This window comes from Lynx rufus, unplaced genomic scaffold, assembly GCF_022079265.1.
Source record: "Lynx rufus isolate CCGP_SWC_20201006 ecotype Redwood Valley unplaced genomic scaffold, mLynRuf1.p SCAF_8, whole genome shotgun sequence".
NCBI classification, from domain to species: domain Eukaryota; kingdom Metazoa; phylum Chordata; class Mammalia; order Carnivora; family Felidae; genus Lynx; species Lynx rufus.
In genome coordinates this window covers 120,117,346-120,136,578 of record NW_025814896.1, presented here as the reverse complement: position 1 = coordinate 120,136,578, position 19,233 = coordinate 120,117,346, and the positions used below count along the sequence as shown (strand labels likewise).

Below are 19,233 nucleotides of genomic sequence, written 5' to 3'. Positions count from 1 at the left end.
CCTTCGAAACACCACACCTGTATCCCATGGATAAATGCCTAGTAGTGCAATTGCTGGGTCGTAGGGTAGTTCTATTGTTCATTTTTTGAGGAACCTCCATCCTGTTTTCCAGAGTGGCTGCACCAGCTTGCATTCCCAAGAAGAAAAACAGTTACAATAGGAGAAGAAAACCAAGTTGAGTGGGTTTTTTTTTAAGTGTTTTATTTATTTTTGAGAGAGAGAGAGACAGAGACAGAGAGACAGAGTACAAGTGGGGGAGGGGCAGAGAGAGGAAGACACAGAATCCATGAAGCAGGCTCCAGGCTCTGACCTGTCAGCACAGAGCCTGACATAGGGCTCAAACACGTGAACCATGAGATCATGACCTGAGCCGAAGTCGGATGCTTAACCGACTGAGCCACCCAGGCGACCCCAAGTTGAGTGGTTTTGAAATAGGCTTAAAACCTGCATTATGGTACATAGAAATATATTGTGAGTACATACAATGTTTAATTGCTTTTCAGATATTTAATACCTGGCTTTGCTTATTGGAGTCAACCTGCTGTCTTTAATCTTGGGTGTATGTATGTGTGCATGCAAGCCTAAAAATACTTTGGGCAATGAATAAGCAGCTGTGGCTTTTTTTTAGCCCTGGCAGAGGCTCATCAGTTAGCTTAGGGGTAGTGAGCAAGGACTGTTTCTGGTTTGAAATAAATGATTGCTTGCCTTAACAATTGGTAGGGGCTGGTAAGAGTATCCAGGCACGGCTCAGAAAAAAGGTAATTGGAAATCAAGGGGCTGAGGAGCCAGATCATCATGTGGGGTGAATACAGTCATGTTGGGAAGTATAAATATATGGCATGTGTAAATGCAAATGAAAATGGGATATAGAAAGCCTTAACAAAAAAAAAAAAAGACTTCGCAGGGAAAGCATATAAAGAGGGAAGGAAGGTTCTTGGGTGTAAGAGATTTGGAAAGGTGGAGGAGACCAAAGAGCCGATGGGAGTAGAATGCCATGGATCAGAACAGAAACTTAGCTCTGAATCTAAATAGTGATTACTCTCTTTTCAGAGGGGCCATTAATATTTCAGTATCTATTGACATTTCGTATGTAACCAGTATTATACCTCCTAAGTGCTGTTAATTTAGATTTAGCTAAGTAGTTTATTTTGCAGTGTATTCTCTCTTGGTAGAGAATGTAGTTATAGATTTGACACTGAAATGGGTGTATAATTTGCTAGTTTTGTAACGTGAATGGTTTTCATTGTTGAAGAAGAACGATAGAGTTGGGGGTGGCTGTTCATAGTGAGGTGCTGTAGAAATCTCTTAAATTGTTATTATGACAAAAAATGAAGTAAAAGTTTTCCATGCCTCCTGTACCAAAGCTAGTAGGCACTACTGAGTGAGTACATTTCCATACTGGATTTTAGCTAGGAGACTTTAACTCCTCTTCCAGGGTATACAATTATTAGTTGATTTATACTTTTTAGCAGTTCAGAAAAGAGCTAAACTATTTCTAATGTGTTGAAACAAAATTTTTGTGGTTTTTCCCCCATGAAATCATAAATTATGCCTGATTGCAGGTACCTTGTGACTAAATAGGATTAATAAAAGATAAAACAAGAATTTGGAATTGGGGAAAATGGAAGATATAAATACATGATCTCTAAAGGACAACTTCTTTTGCTATGCTTAATTTGTAAAACTTAACCTAGAAACTTCTTAGGGGCCAAGGCAAAAAAAAGGGGCGGGGGGACTGGGAAGGGGGGCTTTCCACAATAGATTGCATTACTCTTTTCAGAAATAATATGAAGAATGGGGAAAAAATGGATCAGAACAAAAAAGAATACATTTTCATAAAGCTCCTTCCTGTGGTGATTTTTAATAAATTAACACATTAAAAGGTAGTGGTGATAAAAACTATGGTCTAAGAATGTGAATAAACATGTAAATACAAATACATATGTGTGCCTGTATGTGTGTGTAGTCTTTACCAGTCTAACCTGATGTAAGAATACAACCTGGAAGAACTGGTAGTGTGTCTCTTAGATGTTTTTTCTTAAATGACAGTTCTGTTGACAGTTTTTTGGTGTTGCATTACCTCCTACCTCTGCTTCTGCGCACACACCCCTTTTCAACACAGTAAATAGAATGATTCTTTGTAAACCCCGGTTAAATTACTTCTTTTTGTAAAACCCTCTAGTAGACTTCCCATCTCAAAGGAAAAGCTGAAGTCCTGTTGACCTCTTTACTCTTCCCCAACCATGTGTCAGGACTTTTGTACTTGTTCTTCCCGTCTTCTTGGAACACTGTGATGCCCTGATACTTCCTCTTTCCCTTCACCTTCTCACCGAAGCCTTCCCTCACCACCCTGTTTAAGATTTTACTTGATTGCACCATCTCCAGCATTAGCCCCTATTCTCTTTACTTTTTGTGTTCTTGGTACTTGAAGATACATAGTTCTAGGAATTACGATTTATTTGTTTGTTATCTGCCCCCAGGAGCATATAAACTTCATTAAAGCAGGAGTTTTTGTTCTGTTTATAGCTTTCTCTCCAGTGCCTAGAAGCGTGTCTGGCATGTACTGTTTGTTCAATAAATACCTACAGAATGAATAAATGGGATTTTATATTATTTTAAAGGGCAGATCCATGTACTTTGAGATGAGATGGGCAAGTGACAGACCTGAAATTCTTTCTCTTCTGAAAATTGAAAAGTCCAGCCAGGTTGTCTTTAACTTGGCTAAATAAAAAATCATCTCATTTTATCTTTATACAGAAATAGGTTTCAGGGAAAGCCAGGGATTTCCTTGTAAAGCAGTTTTGAGTACAGCTTAAACACTGACACACTAACTTGAGAGCATCTGCAGAGATGGTGTTGACTTGGGACAATCACAAAATGACATTATTGCATCTTTGTATATTTTTATTCTACGGATTGCTTTGAGGTTATCTATAACACATACACAAATAAATTATGGAATTTTACTTTAGTTGTTTCTTTTAGTTGTGAATGAAAAAACAAAGATCCAGAAGGGTTGCAGTACCTTCAAGTTCACCCACCTGGAAGGATTAGAACCTGAGGATAAACTTGGATCTGACTCCAAACCCATGTTCTCTGTTTGTTCTTGTATAATGGTTAGCACACAGTAGACAGTCAGTACATATTTGAATTGATGGATAGATGGATAGAGGGCAGATGTACGAACACTGTAATTGTACACCAGGATTGAGCGTAAGGAATATTGATGTATTGGTAGTTGTGTTCTATTTCTGGCTACACATATTTTTAGGCATATAAGCATTATTTTTAAATATTAAAAAAAAATTTTTTTTTAATGTTTATTTCTTTTTGAGAGAGACGGAGACAGAATGCGAGTAGATTAGGGGGCAGAGAGAGAGGGAGACACAGAATCTGAAGCAGGCTCCTGGCTCTGACTATCAGCACAGAGCCCGATGCAGGGCTCGAACTCATGAGCTGCGAGATCATGACCTGAGCTGAAGTCAGACACTGAACCGACTGAGCCATCCAGGCACCCCTAAAAATATTTTTAATGTTTATTTATTTTCGAGAGAGAGAGAGAGAGAAGGGGAGGGGCAGAGAGAGGACAGAGGTTCCGAAGCGGGCTCTGTGTTGACCGCAGAGAGCCTGATGCCCAGCTTGAACTCATGAACCACGAGATCGTGACCTGAGCTGAAGTCGGACACTTAACCGACTGAGCCACCCAGGTACTTCTGAGCATTATTTTAAAAATACGTTTTTTAAGGATTATATAACTGAATTAGAGTGGCTTGATTGTAAAATAATGAAGAATGCAAGATAGGATTCTGAAGTACTGACTCATTAACATTTGAATGCTTGTTCTCCCTTGTAAAGACCATGGATTCTGCGATGAACAAGACAAATCTGATGGAACTTAAATTTTAGAGGACATGGGAGACAGTAAAGAAATAAATCTGTAATAAGTTTTATACAGAGAAGTGAAGTAGGGAGTCGGAATGGAGAGAGACTGGATGACTATTTAAATTGGGCGGCTGGAGAAAGCTTCATTGTTAAGGTGACGGTTCAGATGTGAACATGAGGAGCCAGTGAGGCTGAGTTTTCAAGTGAAAGCAAGCTTGTGAATTTGGTGACGTTAAAAAAAAAACGTGAGACCAACGAGCTCAAATTATTAAATAAAACAAAAACAAAAAAACGCGGCTCTAGCTTTGAAGGAAAGGAATATATCAAAATATGGGGGGCTGGAGAAAAGAACAAGTCCTGTAACCCTTTGAAAGCCTCGAGATAAGGTTTTGAAACTGGTTCTGGTTATAATGAATTGGAAATTTTGTTTTGTTTTTTAGCCTAGTAATCTTTTGTGTTTGTTTTGTGATAGCTTTATTGAGATAAGACTTAATTCATGTACCATGTAACTCATCCATTTTAAAAGTGTACACTTAGTTTTTTAGTGTATTTACAATGTATATATTCACCATCATCACAATTTTAGAACATGTGTATATTCCAAAAAAGAAACTGCCCATCCTGCCCAAACCCTTCAGCCAGGGCAACCACTAAATGTCTGTGGATTTTCCTGTTGTGAACATTTCATATTAATGGAATCATACACTATCTGGTCTTTTGTTTCTGATTTCTTTCACTTAACATAATGGTATCAGTTATCAAGTTTCACCCATGTTGTAAGCAGATAATCAGTACTTTGTTTTGTGGCTGAATAATATTCCATTCTCTGACTAGATCACATTTTATTTATCCATCAATTATCGGACATTTAGATTGTTTCTACTTTTTGGCTATTAAGAATGATGTTGTTATGAACATCCGTGTATGAATTTTTGTGTGGGCATATGTTTTCATTTCTCTTGGGTATGTACCAAGAAGTAGAATTGCAGAATCATATGGTAGCTGTATGTTGCACATTTTGAGGAACCGCCAGACTGTTTTGCACAGTGGCAGCATTAGTTTAAAGAAGATCACTCTGGCTACTATGTGGGGACTGTCAGCCTGTGTATCTCTGAATGTTAGAATGCTAGGCAGAGAAACTGAGAATGAGCAGCCAGCGCCATAGAGCTAAGAGCAGAAACAGGTGGTGTCAGCAGAGTCATGAGAATAAAATGTTTTAAAATGAGAAGGTGGTCAATTTTATGGCATCCTGATGAATGGTTAAAATATACAAAAAGGAACTAAATCCTGGATTTAGCTATCAGTGGTTTCTGGAGACCTTTTGAAGAAGAGCAGAACCTTGCTGGGGAGATTTTTTTTTTTTTTTTTTTTTTTAGATCTAGACAAGCTGGTTTTAAACTTTTTAAGATTTTTTTTTTTTTAACATTCATTCATTTATTTTTGAGAGACAGAAACAGAGTATGAGCAGGGGAGGGGCAGAGAGAGAGGGAGACACAGAATCTGAACCAGGCTCCAGACTCTGAGCTGTCAGCCCAGAGCCTGACGTGGGGCTCAAACTCGCGAACTGTGAGATCATGACCTGAGCTGAAGTCGGACGCTCAACTGACTGAGCCACCCAGGCACCCCAGGTTTCAAAATTTGAAACTTTTGCTCTTCAAAAGACCCTGTCAAGAGAATTAAAAAACTGGGTACAGAACCCTAAACATGCGACAGTTTAAAAAAATAAAATAAGCAATCTAATTAGAAAATGCGCAGAAAACAAGAACAGCATTTCACCAGAGGGGATACATGGATGGCAAATAATTACATGAAAAAATGTTCACCATCATTAGCCATAGAGAAATGCAAATTAAAATGATGAGGTATCACTCGCAACCTATTTATTAGATTAAAAAATAGAGCGACAACACCAAATGCTGATGGATGCAGAGAAACTGGATGTGTTATGTTACATTGCTAGTCAAAATATAAAGTGGTGTAGCCACTCTAGAAAAGTTTGGCAGTTTCTTATAAAGTTAAACATATACGGCTCAGCAGTCACATTCCTGGATATTCATCCCACAGAAAAGAAAACTTAATTTCCACACAAGAACTTATACGTAAGTATTCATAGCACCTTTATTTGTAATGGCCCAAAACTGGAAGCAACCCAAATGTCCTTCCATGGATGAGTGATTAGACATATTGTGATATGTCCATACCATGGAATACTATTCAGTAATAGCACAGAACAGATTATAATACAACAGATTGTATTATATGCAACAACGTGGGTGGATCTCAAAGAGATTTATGGTTAAAAAAAGTGAAAAACGACCATTTCAAAAGGTTGTATGCAGCATGATTACATTTATATAACATTCTGGAAATGACAAAATTATAGATACGGAAAACATAATTGGCCAGGGTGTAGGACTATAGGAGATGGAAAGGTGATGCAACAATTTTCTATCTTGTTTCTGGTGGTGATTACACGTATCTATACATGTGATACAATTGCAGAGAACTAATACATGCATGTGCACATGCATGTTAAAAAAAAAAACTCTAAATAAGGTCATTTGATTGTACCAATGTAACTTTCTTGGTTTTGCTTTTGTGAGATGGTGTATGATGTTACCATTGGGGAGAGCTGGGTGAAGGATACACAAGAATACATTTTTGTAACTTCCAGTGAGCCTGTAATTATTTTAAAAAGAAAGTTCACTGGGGAGGGGAACAGAAATGTGATGTTAGTTGAAGAGATGTAGGGTTGAGAGTGGGTTTTTTTGTTTTAATTTTACTTTTTTACGAAAGATAAGGAGCCCACCTGGTGGCTCAGTTAGTTGGTTGAGCGTCTGACTCTTGATTTCAGCTCAGGTCATGATCTCAACAGTTTGTGGGTTTGACCCTCATGTCAGGCTCTGTGCTCATAGTGTGGAGCTTGCTTGGGATTCCCTCTCTCTCTGCCTTCTCCTGCCCGTGCTTTCTCTCAAAATAAATAAAGTTTAAATAAAACTTTAAACAAAACAAGAGGGGGCACCTGGGTAGCTCAGTTGGTTGTGTCTGAAACTTGATTTTGGCTCAGGTCATCTCACAGTTCGTGAGTTCAAGCTCCACATCGGGGAGCTGTGCTGACAGCATGGAGCCTGCTTGGGATATTCTCTCTCTCTCTCTCTCTCTCTCTCGCTCTCTTGCTCTCTCTGTCTCTTAAATAAACTTTAAAAGATAGGGGATACTAAAGCATGTATGTATGCTGATGAGAAAGATCTATAAAAGGAAGATATAGGTGATGCAAATAAGGGGGAAATTACAGGAGCAAAATATAGATCTTAGATCTCTGACATGAAAGAACTGAAAAATACTATTTACATATTTCCATCTTGTTAACTTAAAAATGAAGTTATGACATTTTGAAAATGATTCTAAATGGGTAAATGTGGCTGTACTACGGTGTAGTCCTTTAATGTTCTAAACATTCCACATGCTTTTGTATTACATTGTGGAACTAGATCACTGAATAAAACAGAATTTTAAGAGTTTTTATTACACTTGCTGGTGTTCATATTAAAGTAATTTCCCAAGAGTTTTACATGTCATTCTTCTACTGTTTTCCCTTCCAGATTTTCATCCAGTATAGGTAGGTCATTAAATTCTTTAACTAAAAAAAAAGTTATATATATTTATTCTTAAGAATAAACCAGAATTATTAACATCTAAGAATTAAATGAGTGGTTCAGTTTTGCTTTGTGGCATATAATGGATTTTTGTGTTTTTCTTACCAAACCATTCTGTTTTGCCCTTTATCTAGAATGTAGTAATATCAAAATGCTCAATACAAATTATTGCTGTTTATTTCAGGGATACGGCAGGCCAGGAACGATTTCACACCATCACAACCTCCTACTACAGAGGAGCAATGGGTATCATGCTAGTATATGACATCACCAATGGTAAAAGTTTTGAAAACATCAGCAAATGGCTTAGAAACATAGATGAGGTAAGACCTAGAAATTGTATAAACCCCTTATAAAGACACATTTTTGTGTTAAGAATAAATATTCTAATTGATGTTTAGTATATAATGTACTGTCTTTATTAGTTATTTCTCCTTTTTAAAGGTTAATGTTATATTTTGCCTACCTTTGTCTTAAAGTTTTGGGTCTGTCTAGAACCCTGTCTAAGGCAGTTACTAACTTACCCAAAACCTTTATGCAGCCATCTTCTAAGATGGCCCCACATAGAAGCTACCAGTGGTTTTACACAGCTCTCTCTAAATGAATTATTTCTCAGTGAATTTTTATTGAATGAATGAATGAATTACTACCTTTTTCAGTAGTAATTTAAAAACAACAGAAAGGTCATATCACTTCTAGACATTTTGAAAGATACAGAGTAGTAATGTGTTAAAAACCTAACCAAGAAAATAGAACCATACCATTGCATGTGAACATGTGAGTTTTTATAAGGTAAAATATGTGTCAAAGCGTGTCTGCTTCTGTGCTGCAGCATAGGTAGCTTCTTGTTGAAATTATTTTTCATGTCTTAGTGCTGCCTTCTAGACTTTTAATTTCATTAAGACTAATAACTCTTTAAAGCATTTTTGGCTAGGTACATGAAGATCAAGGCTTAAGCCAGCATTAGACACAAGATCATGGTATCTTCAGTGGTACCAGTCCTAACAGCTCATTACTACCTTTTCCATCGCTACAATAAATCTTCAAGGAGAAGCCTGTTATTAGTATTTAATAATCAGTTAACAGTTCACAGATTTTTGACACAAAAGGCTCCATTTTCGATTTCTTTTAGCCTTTATTTTATGATTCAGCCAAGTAGCATGTGTAGTAGGAGCAGTTTATAAAGAGACTGTGCAGTGTTGTTCTAACAGCAACCAGTTTTCTGAATTCTGTGACATGAACTGGATGTCCTACAGTTCAATGCCATTCTGGCTCCACAAGTTTAAGGACTCAGTCACACAAGACTGCCCTTCCTTCAAATGTTAAATCCTGGTTCCCCAGGCTACCCTCACTTCTCTCTGACTTGGCTACAAATTTGGGAGTTCCTAGGACCCACTTTTGGCTCAGTAGTTGGCTAGAATGTCTCACAGAACTCAAGAAAGTGCTGTATTTACATTTATTATTTTATTATAAAGAATACAGTACAGGAACAGCTAAATGGAAGTGATGCATAGGCATATAGGTATTGGGGTTGGGGAACACTGCTTCCAAGCCGTCTCTGGACATGGCACCCTCTGGGTATTTTGATTTGTTCAACCTGGAAGGTGCCGTAACTTCATTGTTTCAGAGTTTAATCCAGGTTTTACTGTATAGGCATGGTTACTTAAATCATTGGCCTCTGGTGATTGAACTTAATCTCTAGTCCCTTCTCCTCATGGGAGATAGGGGAGTGGCTGAAGTTCCAATTCCTTAATTACATGTTTGGTTCGCCTGGAGACCACCTTCCATTTTGAAGCTCTGTAGGCACCCTCTGCCCTAGTCTTCATTAGCATAAACTTAGATAAGCAGAAAGGGCATTGTTACGAATAACAAAAGACAATCTGTCACTCTGGAAATTAGGAGTATTGTGCCAGGGGAGAAGGACCAAATATGTTTTTTATTATATTACAGCCTTACATACTTAACTAAGGCTGGATGGCTTAAGTTTCCCAACATGAGAGTTAAGATACATAACTGACATATATAAGCCATCTAAGATATTGGTGGGAGCACCTCGATGGCTCAGTCTATTAAGCATCTGACTCTTGAGACTTGATTTCCGCTCAGGTCATGATCTCTCAGTTCTTGAGATCGAGCCCTGTGTTGGGCTCTGCACTGACAGCACAGAGCCTGCTTGGGATTCTCTGTCTCCTTCTTTCTCTGCCCCTCCACTGCTCATTCTCTCTCTCAAAATAAATATACATTTTTTTTTTTTAAAGGAGTTCTTATCTCAAAGAAGAATGGTGCTGCCTAATTTTCACTTTTTTTGTAGAAATTAAAGCTTTAACTAAATGAAAAGAAGCTGAACTGATCCAACAACATTTTTATTTTTTTAAGGAAACTTAAAAAAAAATTTTTTTTAATGTTTATTTTTGTGTGAGAGAGAAAGAGATACATAGCATGAGCAGGGGAGGGGCAGAGAGAGAGGGGTAAACACAGAATCTGAAGTAGGTTCCAAGCTCTGAGCTGTCAGCCTGGAGCCAGATGCGGGGCTCGAACTCATGAACGGTGAGATCATGACCTGCGCCCAAGTCAGACGCTCAATCAACTGAGCCACGCAGGCATCCCGATCCAACAACATTTTCTAAAGGATTATATATCATGATCAAGAGGAATTTACTTAGGAATGCAAAGGTGGTTTAATATAAGAAATCAATCAGTATAGGGGCACCTGGGTGGCTCAGTTGGTTTAAGCATCTGATTTCGTCTCAGGTCATGATCTCACGGTTTGGTTTCTGAGTTCAAGCCTCTTGTTGATCTCTGCACTTACAGTGTGGAGTCTGCTTGAGATTTTCTCTCTTTCTCCCCCCTCCCCCCACTCTCTCTCTCTCAAAATAAAATAAACTTAAAAAAGAAATCAATCAGTGTAATATACCATATTGATAGGAGGCAAAGAACCAGCACCCTTTCATGATAAAAGCACTCCACAAACTCGAAATAGGAGGGAACCTCCTTAGCTTAATAAAAGATGTCTGTGGGGTGCCTGGGTGGCTCAGTTGGTTAGGCGACCGACTTTGGCTCAGGTCATGATCTCACAGTTCGTGGGTTTGAGCCCTGCGTGGGGCTCTGTGCTGACAGCTGAGACCTTGGAGCCTGCTTCGGATTCTGTGTCTCCCCCTCTCTCTGCCCCTCCCCAGCTCACACTGTGTGTCTGTCTCTCAATAATAAATAAATTAACAGAAATGATTAATAAAAAAAGATGTTTGTGAAAATCCCACAGCCAACATCATACCTGCCCCCTGCAACTAAGAAAATGAGAAGTATGCCACCTGTAATTCTTAATTGTAGTGGAGGTTCTAGCCAGGGCAATTAGGCAGAGGAAAAAAAGGGGGCTCCCAGATTGGGAAGTAAAACTATATTTGTAAATAATGAGATTTTGTATATAGAAAATCCTAAGGAGTCCATACACATACACCAAAAAATAAAACTGTTAGAACCAATAAACACACTCAGTAAGCTTGGAGGAAATAAGATCAGTATACAAAAATCAGTTGTATTTCTATACACGAGCAGTGAAAAATCCAGAAGTGAAATTAAGGATATAATTGCATTTACAGTAGCATCAAAAAGAAGAAAAACAATAAATTAAAAAAACAAAAGAGGAAAACTAGTTATGAAAAATGTAACCAGACATGTACAAGACTTAAATACTGAAAAAATGTTATAAGAAATTAAAGAAGATCTGAGTAATTGGAAACATACTTCATGTTTATGAATTGGAAGATAAAATTCATATGGAAATGGAAGGGACCCAGAATAGCCAAACCCTCTTGATATAAGGAATGACATTTATGCTGAGACGTGAAGAAATGAGTACAAGTGACCCAGAAAAGAATGGGGCTAGTCAAAAAGAATGTGATGGGTTTGAATTTAAGACCAATCAAATCTCAAAATACTCCGTTATCTAGAAAACCTGTACCTTGGCTGCAGAGACATTCAGGGAAAGAAAGGTGTGTTGGGCCAAAGATAGATGATTTGCAAATACTTTTGGTATTCCGGGGGCTGGTTGCCTTTTCACTCTGGTAGTGACCTTTGACACACACAAGTTTTTAATTTTGATGAAATATTAATTTGCCTATTTTTTCCTTTGTTGTCTATACTTTTGGTGTCGTATCCAAGAAACCATTAACAAATCCAGGGTCATAAAACTTGTTCCCCTGTATTTTCTTTTATGAGTTTTACAGTTTTAGGTCTTATATTTAGGCCTTTGATACACTTTGAATTTAGTTTCGTATATGGTGTAAGTTGCGGGTCCCAACTTCATTCTTTTGCTTATTGATATTTGGTATGCCCAACACTATTTGTTGAAAAGACTTCTTTCCCCCATTGAATGGGCTTGGTACTCTTGTCAGAGCACTTGTCAGATGCACGCAAGGGGTTATTTCTTGGCTCTGGATTCTGTTTTATTTGCGTATGTTTTTTTATGCCAGTGGCACACACTGTTTTGATTATTGTAGCTTTGTAATAAGTTTTGAAACCAGGAAGTAAGTATGAATCTTCCAACTTTGTACTTTTTCAAGATCATTTTTGGCTGTTTAGGGTCCCTTGAGATTACATATGAATTTTAGGGATGGGTTTTTCTATTTGTGCAAAAGATGTTACTAGGATTTCAGTGCTCTAGCAGTATAGCTTTTTTTTTTTTTTTTAATGTTTATTTTGAGAGAGAGAGCATGCGCAAGTAGGGGAGGGGCAAAGAGGGAGAGAGAATATCCCAAGCAGGCACTGTGCTGTCAGCACAGAGCCTAGAGCGGGGCTCAATCTCTCAGACCGTGGTGAGATCATGCCTTGAGCTGAAGTCAAGAGTGACTGAGACTCCCAGGCACCCTAGCAGTATAGCTTTTTGAGATTTTAAGGGCTCTATAGAATTTATAATTAAGGCTTCTACAGGGTAATACATATTCTCCAAAATCATCATCCTTCTTGGATTTAGATTATTCATAAGAGATTCCAGTTTCAGATCTTTTGCCTAAATCTCTTTTGGTGAGAATATATTAGAAACTATACAGCCTCTTATTGGGGGAAAATAATATTTGACAGCAATATTAGGGATTGTGTTTCTTTTTCTAAGTAATTTATGAATTTGTGTAGGCCTTAGCATGGGGATGATTTCAGGACGATTGCTTTAAAACTTTCAGATTATAAAAATGACACTGAAAATTGAGAAAAATAAAGTCATTTTTAGAGAATATTAAGCTATAATTGGTGGTAGTGTGTAAATTTAAAATTTTTTCCATTGTAGCATGCCAATGAAGATGTGGAAAGAATGTTACTAGGAAACAAATGTGATATGGATGATAAAAGAGTTGTACCTAAAGGAAAAGGAGAACAGGTAAAAAGCTCTGAATGAAACTAATATGCTTTCTTTGTAAAGATGGTATTGCTTTAGATTGGCTGGTACTGGTAATGGAGGATGCTGAGCTATTCACAATGTTTTATAAATGCTGTGGGAAACAATAGTTTATCCTTTGAGTGAATTTTTTCAGTCCAACATGTATGGGAGAATCAAACCTGTGGTGGTAGTATTGTTAACCTTATTTAAATTACAAAGAGGTTCTCAATTTTTAAACTTCAGACTTTAAGTACCTCACTTAGGCTATCTGAAGTAAACTCCTGAAGTGAGAAGAGGATTCTTTTAGTATTTTTGTTTACTTATTTATTTTTGAAAGAACTTGGCCATTTGAATCTTGACCCATCGAAATAACTTTGTTTTATATAACCTAGTAGAGACTGCCGCCTTTAGAATAATATTTTTTCCTCCAGGATACTAACGTCAGCAGTCAGCACCCTATGCTTGATAATTTTATGATGACCTTTTGCTTCTGTTTTAGATTGCAAGGGAGCATGGTATTAGATTTTTTGAGACTAGTGCAAAAGCAAATATAAACATCGAAAAGGCTTTTCTCACATTAGCTGAAGATATCCTTCGAAAGGTAAGATCGTATTTTTACTTTTGAATTCTAAGGTGCCAGTGTCACAATTGAGCATTTAGTCTTTTTTGAAGTACTAGATTAACATACAGAAATTAGATTTGGGTGGTATTGTTCGTAACTGTTTACCTATCACCAACATCTAACCCTCCAAAGTGAAGTAGGACCTGGGGAGAACAGAGAGCCACTAGAAATCTGTGGCTTCTGGTCAGTGGTAACACTGTTCTGAACTCCCACAGTGACTCTCAGGTCCCTAATTTCATGCTCGATTTTTCAACTTTTTGTCCGGTCCATGGTGTTGTGGCTCTTTTGTTTACTTTTGGACTCATTTCTCTTAATACATTCTTTGCATTTCCATAGGTAATTTCTTAAAATTTAAGCTAATGGTGATTTGTACAGAATCATTTTTTTTCTATATAGTCATTTCTCAGATATGCCAGTAAAGGGCACATATCTGTTATATACTGAATAAATACAGTAAATCCATCTCTATATTTCTTTTAGCCAATCATTTCAATCTGTGATGTGTTAAAAATGATAAAATGTAATCTCAGGGAATTAACTTTGCCTCAAGATTAGTTTCTGGGTTTAATTTGTGAAACTCACCACTACAAGTAACTTGTAGCAAAATTGGGAAATCTGATTTTCATATTTTTCCTCAGATGGTTAGATACAATACACAGATTTGGTTATGAATCCTGAGTTCTCTATTCACTCTATAGTACATTTAAATGCACATAAAAACAGAACAAATCTGTTTTTACACAAATCCTATAGGAGAAGCAAGCATTGTATAGGAGAAAATTTAATTGCTCTGGTAACTTTTCTATTTTTATAATTGAAATAATATTTTTTTTCAAAAAACCAATCCCGGAATTTATCATTTATGTATATATAATTTATGTGTGTGTGTATATATACATACATAGATATAAAACATAAGGTGTAATAGAAATGGTATCTCAAATACAAATCTAGTGAAATTTCAGAGAAATCAAACAACTTACTTTTGTATATAGCAAAATGTAGTTGTCAACTATAATTGTGTGTTCAAACTGGAAAAAACTCATCAGTTATTGCTATTCAGAGTGACTGTAAAACAAACTAACAAAAATGAAGTTAAGGATATAATTCCATTTACAGTAGCATCAAAAAGAAGAAAAACAAACAGTAAATTTAAAAAATAAGAAAAACCAGTTATGAAAGTAAAATACTAGGTGGACAAGGAAAAATGTTTGTACTTTTTAATTTAAAGTTTATTTATTTTGAGAAGGACAAAGCACAGGCGCTGAAGGGGCGGAGAGGGTGGGGGAGGGAGAATCCCAGGCAGGCTCCACAGTGTCAGCACAGAGACCAGTGCAGGGCTCAAACTCATAAACTGGGAGATCCTTATCTGAGCCGAAACCCGGAGTCAGACAGTTAACTAACCAATGGAACCACCCAGGCACCCCAAAATGTTTGCATTTTTAGTTACATGAAGGGAATAACAGGGATAGAAAAATATTTTTTTTAAATTTTTTTAAATACTTATTTTTGAGAGAGAGAGAGAGAGCATGCGACCATATGTGAGCATGCGCGAGCAGAGGAGGGGCAGAGAGAGAGGGAGAAACAAAATCCAAAGCAGGCTCCAGGCTCTGAGCTGTCAGCACAGAGCCCAACGCAGAGCTCGAACTTGTGAACCGCGAGATCATGAAGATGGACTGAGCTGCCTAGGTGCCCCACAAAATACTTTTTAAGTTAGTGATAATATACTTTGTATTTCAGAGCTTTGTGTGTCACAGTGAAAAATTATTCCAGTACCCATAAGATTTACCATAACACTTGTTAATATTCTTTTGTGTTCTTTCTCTTTCTGGATTTTTTAGTTTTCTCCATGGTTTCTGATTTCTTTCTGTCCATACTGTAGCCCTCAACTTCTCACTAATCTTGGAATTTAAAAAAAAATGCTTATATAATCATATAATCTGTTTCCCTATGAAATAGGTTTTCCTTGTTCTCATATTAAAGGCTCAGAAGTATGGATACACCAATACAGAAAGATCTCAGTCTGGAGTCTTCCCCATGTAGGCAGGCCCAAATGTGAGGTTACATTTTTTTTCTATGCACATACATAATGCTTTTCATTGTGGTCAGGTTATGAGTTAAAACATCAAACATGAACTTGTTTTACATTGGAATATGGGAAACAGGAGTGATGCTTGAGAGAGAGACAGAGAGAGAGCAAGCAGGGTAGGGGCAGAAAGAGAGAGAGAATCCCAAGCAGGCTCCACACTGTCACCATGGAGCCTGATGTGGGGCTTGAACCCACACGAAATCATGACCTGAGCTGAAGTCGGACACTCAACTGGCTGAGCCACCCAGGTGCTCCAAGAAAAATTAACTTCAGAGTGAAAGCAATTTAAACCATTTTTTTAACTTAATCATTAGACTAGGTAATTCATTCTCATGGTTCAAACATTTAAAATAAAGAGAGTGAAAGTGCAGAGAAGTTTCCCACTGCATTCCCCCAACTCCTCATTTCTCCCCCACAGGTAACCAGTTTAACCTCTTAGTTATTAATATAGGTGTTAATATGAATATATTTTTATTCCCACTCTTTGGGTAAGGCAGCGTGTACACTGTTTGGCACTTTAAATGTATACGTAAAGTCCACTTTTTAAATAATTGAATGCTACTCCCTTGAGTTGATTTGTCATAATTAAACAGGTTTTCTCAAGGACATTTGAGTGATTTTCAACCTTATGATCTCATAAATTGTATTGCAGTGAATAATCCTGTATTTAAATCATTTTGTTAAGTACATGATTATGTGCAAATATATGAAGGACAGATACCTGGAAGTGGCCAAAGAGAAAATATACGTGTTTTTTAATAATTGTGATACATGGCGCCACATGCTGTCCTGAGGGTTGTACCCATTAACATTCCTGCTAGCAGTGTATGGGGACATCTGTTTACTCACACTCTGACCACATAGTGGGTTGTAAGACCTTCAGATCTTCCCCAACCTGACAGGTTTAAAAACAAGAAACAAAGGTGGATTTAATTTGCAGCTCTCTTGAGTAAGGTGAGCATTTTTAAAGATCTGTTTAACAATCACTTTTGTATTTCCTTTTCTGTAAACTTCTTTTATTCTTTCCCTCACTTTTTAAATGTAGTTATTGGCCTTTCTCTTATTCTTGGCTGGGAACAGCTTGGAGTTGTACTTAATAAACTTGATTAATACTTTTGGCTCTAAAATGTTTTGCTCTGCATAGAATAATTCCCTTTTTTAGGGAGTCTCTTTCAAGGCTCTAAGTTAAATTGTGAAGGGATGGACTGTGAATGAAATGCTAAGTGAATAGATATAGTGACCTCCCTGCTTACAAGCACCCATGTTTGTTTGTTTTTAAGCACCCATGTACTTTTAACTGACCCACACCTGGAAGTTACCAGAGAAAGAGTATTTCCTGTGCAATCATATTCTTCTGCTATGGGCGAGGTGCTGACTGGCCTCTTTCTCTTCTGTTCATTTTTCTCAAGATCTGCAATAGGAATAAAGTTAGTTCAGGAAAACTCACAAAGGTTTTTTAAATGCAAAGCTTGTAGCTATAACGTACAATGAGGAGAAGAATCCCATAAAGTAGTGAGAATAGGTAGGTGACCTCGAAGTGCAAGTTGAAATTTCACCTCAGTATTAGTTAAGCAGGTTTCTCTTGGGCTACATGCCTTTAAAATATTTTGTTTCCCCCCCCTGGGTTACCTTAACTTTATATTGTTTCTAGGAGAGAATATATTCCCAGTTACACCCTAGCTTTTAAATTTTCACTCATGATGAGCTACTGTTAACACACAAAACAATCTGGATACATTTCCCAGACTGATACTGAGTAAAGGGAGTCATGCATAAAAGAATACATAAAACATGGTTCCGTGTATATGAAGGTCAAGAACAGAAAAAAACCTAATCTCCGGTGACAGAAATGAGAGTACTGGTTACCTTTAGTAGGGTAGTACTGGCTAGAAAGGGATATAAGGGAGCCTTCTGGGAGTATTACATTCTAGATTTTGATCTGATAGTTTCACATTATATACTAAGCACAGTTAAGATTTGGTGGCTCAGTCGGTTAAGCATCTGACTGCGACTAGGTAATGATTTTGTGGTTCGTGAGTTCGAGCCCTGTGTCAGGCTCTGTGCTGACAGCTCAGAGCCTGGAGCCTGCTTCAGATTCTGTGTCTCCCTTTCTCTCTGCCCCTCCCCTGCTCGTGTTCTGTCTCTATAAAAAGTAAACATTAAAAAAACAAAAAAAAATTGTATACTTTACTAAATACAAGCTGTTGCTAAAAAATGTTCCTTTCATACATACAGTGTAGGCTGTCCATTGAGAAGATGATACTCTTATGATTTTAAAAGTACTATTTAGGATATTGGGGAAATACAGGAGTATTCATAGAAGAAAATAAAATCACTCAACCCCACTACCTAAGGGTTACTGCTGTTGACATTTGATGTCTCTCCTTTTGACTTTTTTCTGTGTCCATCTTTAACATGAATTCTACAACTTTGTGTTCTGCCCCACCCATTTCCTTCCACTTAATGTTAGCATATCATTGTTGAGACTGCCTTTTTAAAGGTATGGTAAAGTATCACAAGCTTCAGTCTCAAAAGGCAAGTTAACTAGACAGAAAAGGGCTGGTTCACTTCTCTGAGGTTAGACTCGACCCAACATTGGTTTTATACATTTGCCTGATGATGCTTTTTAAGTCCTAAACACTCAGGGGTCAGGGCTAAGAAAAACCTCTGTGCAAACAGCAGAAAGGATATTGGAAGCTTTATTAAAAGGATGCCAGGAGGCCTCTAGACATTCACAGCTTGGAGTGAGCAGGCAAAATGTAGATCAGAAACAAAGCTGCCAAATGTTTACTTTTTGCGTGGGAGAGAACACCTATCTTATGTGACCGCAATTACGTTTTGTTACATTTATGAGAATATTTGTGTTGACTCTTGATTTTTTCATAGCAGTGTTTATTCATGGGTTACTTTCCTTGTGTGTGTGTTCCAGACCCCTGTAAAAGAGCCCAACAGTGAGAATGTAGATATCAGCAGTGGAGGAGGCGTGACAGGCTGGAAGAGCAAATGTTGCTGAACATCCTCCTGTTCCGTCAGTTGCCATCCACCACCCTGTTGGCTCCTCTTGCTGCAAAATAAACCACTCTGTCCATTTTTAACTCGAAACAGATACTTTTGTTCCTCATCTTAATTATCCAATCCACCTATTTTATTTGTTCTTTCATCTGTGACTGCTTGCTGACTTTATAATTTTCTTCCAAAAAAAAATGTATAGAAAAATCATGTCTGTGACTTCATTTTTAAATGTACTTGCTCAGCTCACCACTGCATTTCAGTTGTATTATAGTCCAGTTCTTCTTATCAACATTAAAACCTATAGCAATCATTTCAACTCTATTCTGCAAATTGTATAAGAATAAAAGTTAGAATTAACAATTTTATTTTGTACAACAGTGGAATTTTCTGTCATGGATAATGTGCTTGAGTCCCTATAATCTATAGACATGTGATAGCAAAAGAAACAAAAGCCAGGAAAACACTCATTTTCGCCTTGAATATGTAAATGGGATTAATTTTGTCCTGTGCCTTATGTGGAAAGGAACCGCTTTGGTTTTTCTTTTGTGTTTTGTTTTGTTTTGTTTTGTTTTGTTTTGTTTTGTTTTGTTTTGTTTTGGTGGAA

General features: G+C 37.3%; 1 protein-coding gene across 1 annotated transcript in view; it reads left to right on the top strand.

Moving 5' to 3' along the window:
- RAB10 (RAB10, member RAS oncogene family) overlaps positions 1-18,994 on the top strand; it is a 77,324-nt gene extending 58,330 nt beyond the window's left edge. Inside the window, exons 3-6 of the mRNA XM_047067590.1 lie at positions 7,723-7,861; positions 12,817-12,906; positions 13,406-13,507; positions 18,547-18,994. Of these exons, the coding sequence (XP_046923546.1) occupies positions 7,723-7,861; positions 12,817-12,906; positions 13,406-13,507; positions 18,547-18,630 (415 nt within the window). The 3' untranslated portion in view covers positions 18,631-18,994. The remainder of the gene's footprint in view (positions 1-7,722; positions 7,862-12,816; positions 12,907-13,405; positions 13,508-18,546) is intronic.
- Positions 18,995-19,233: the final 239 nt, after the last annotated feature.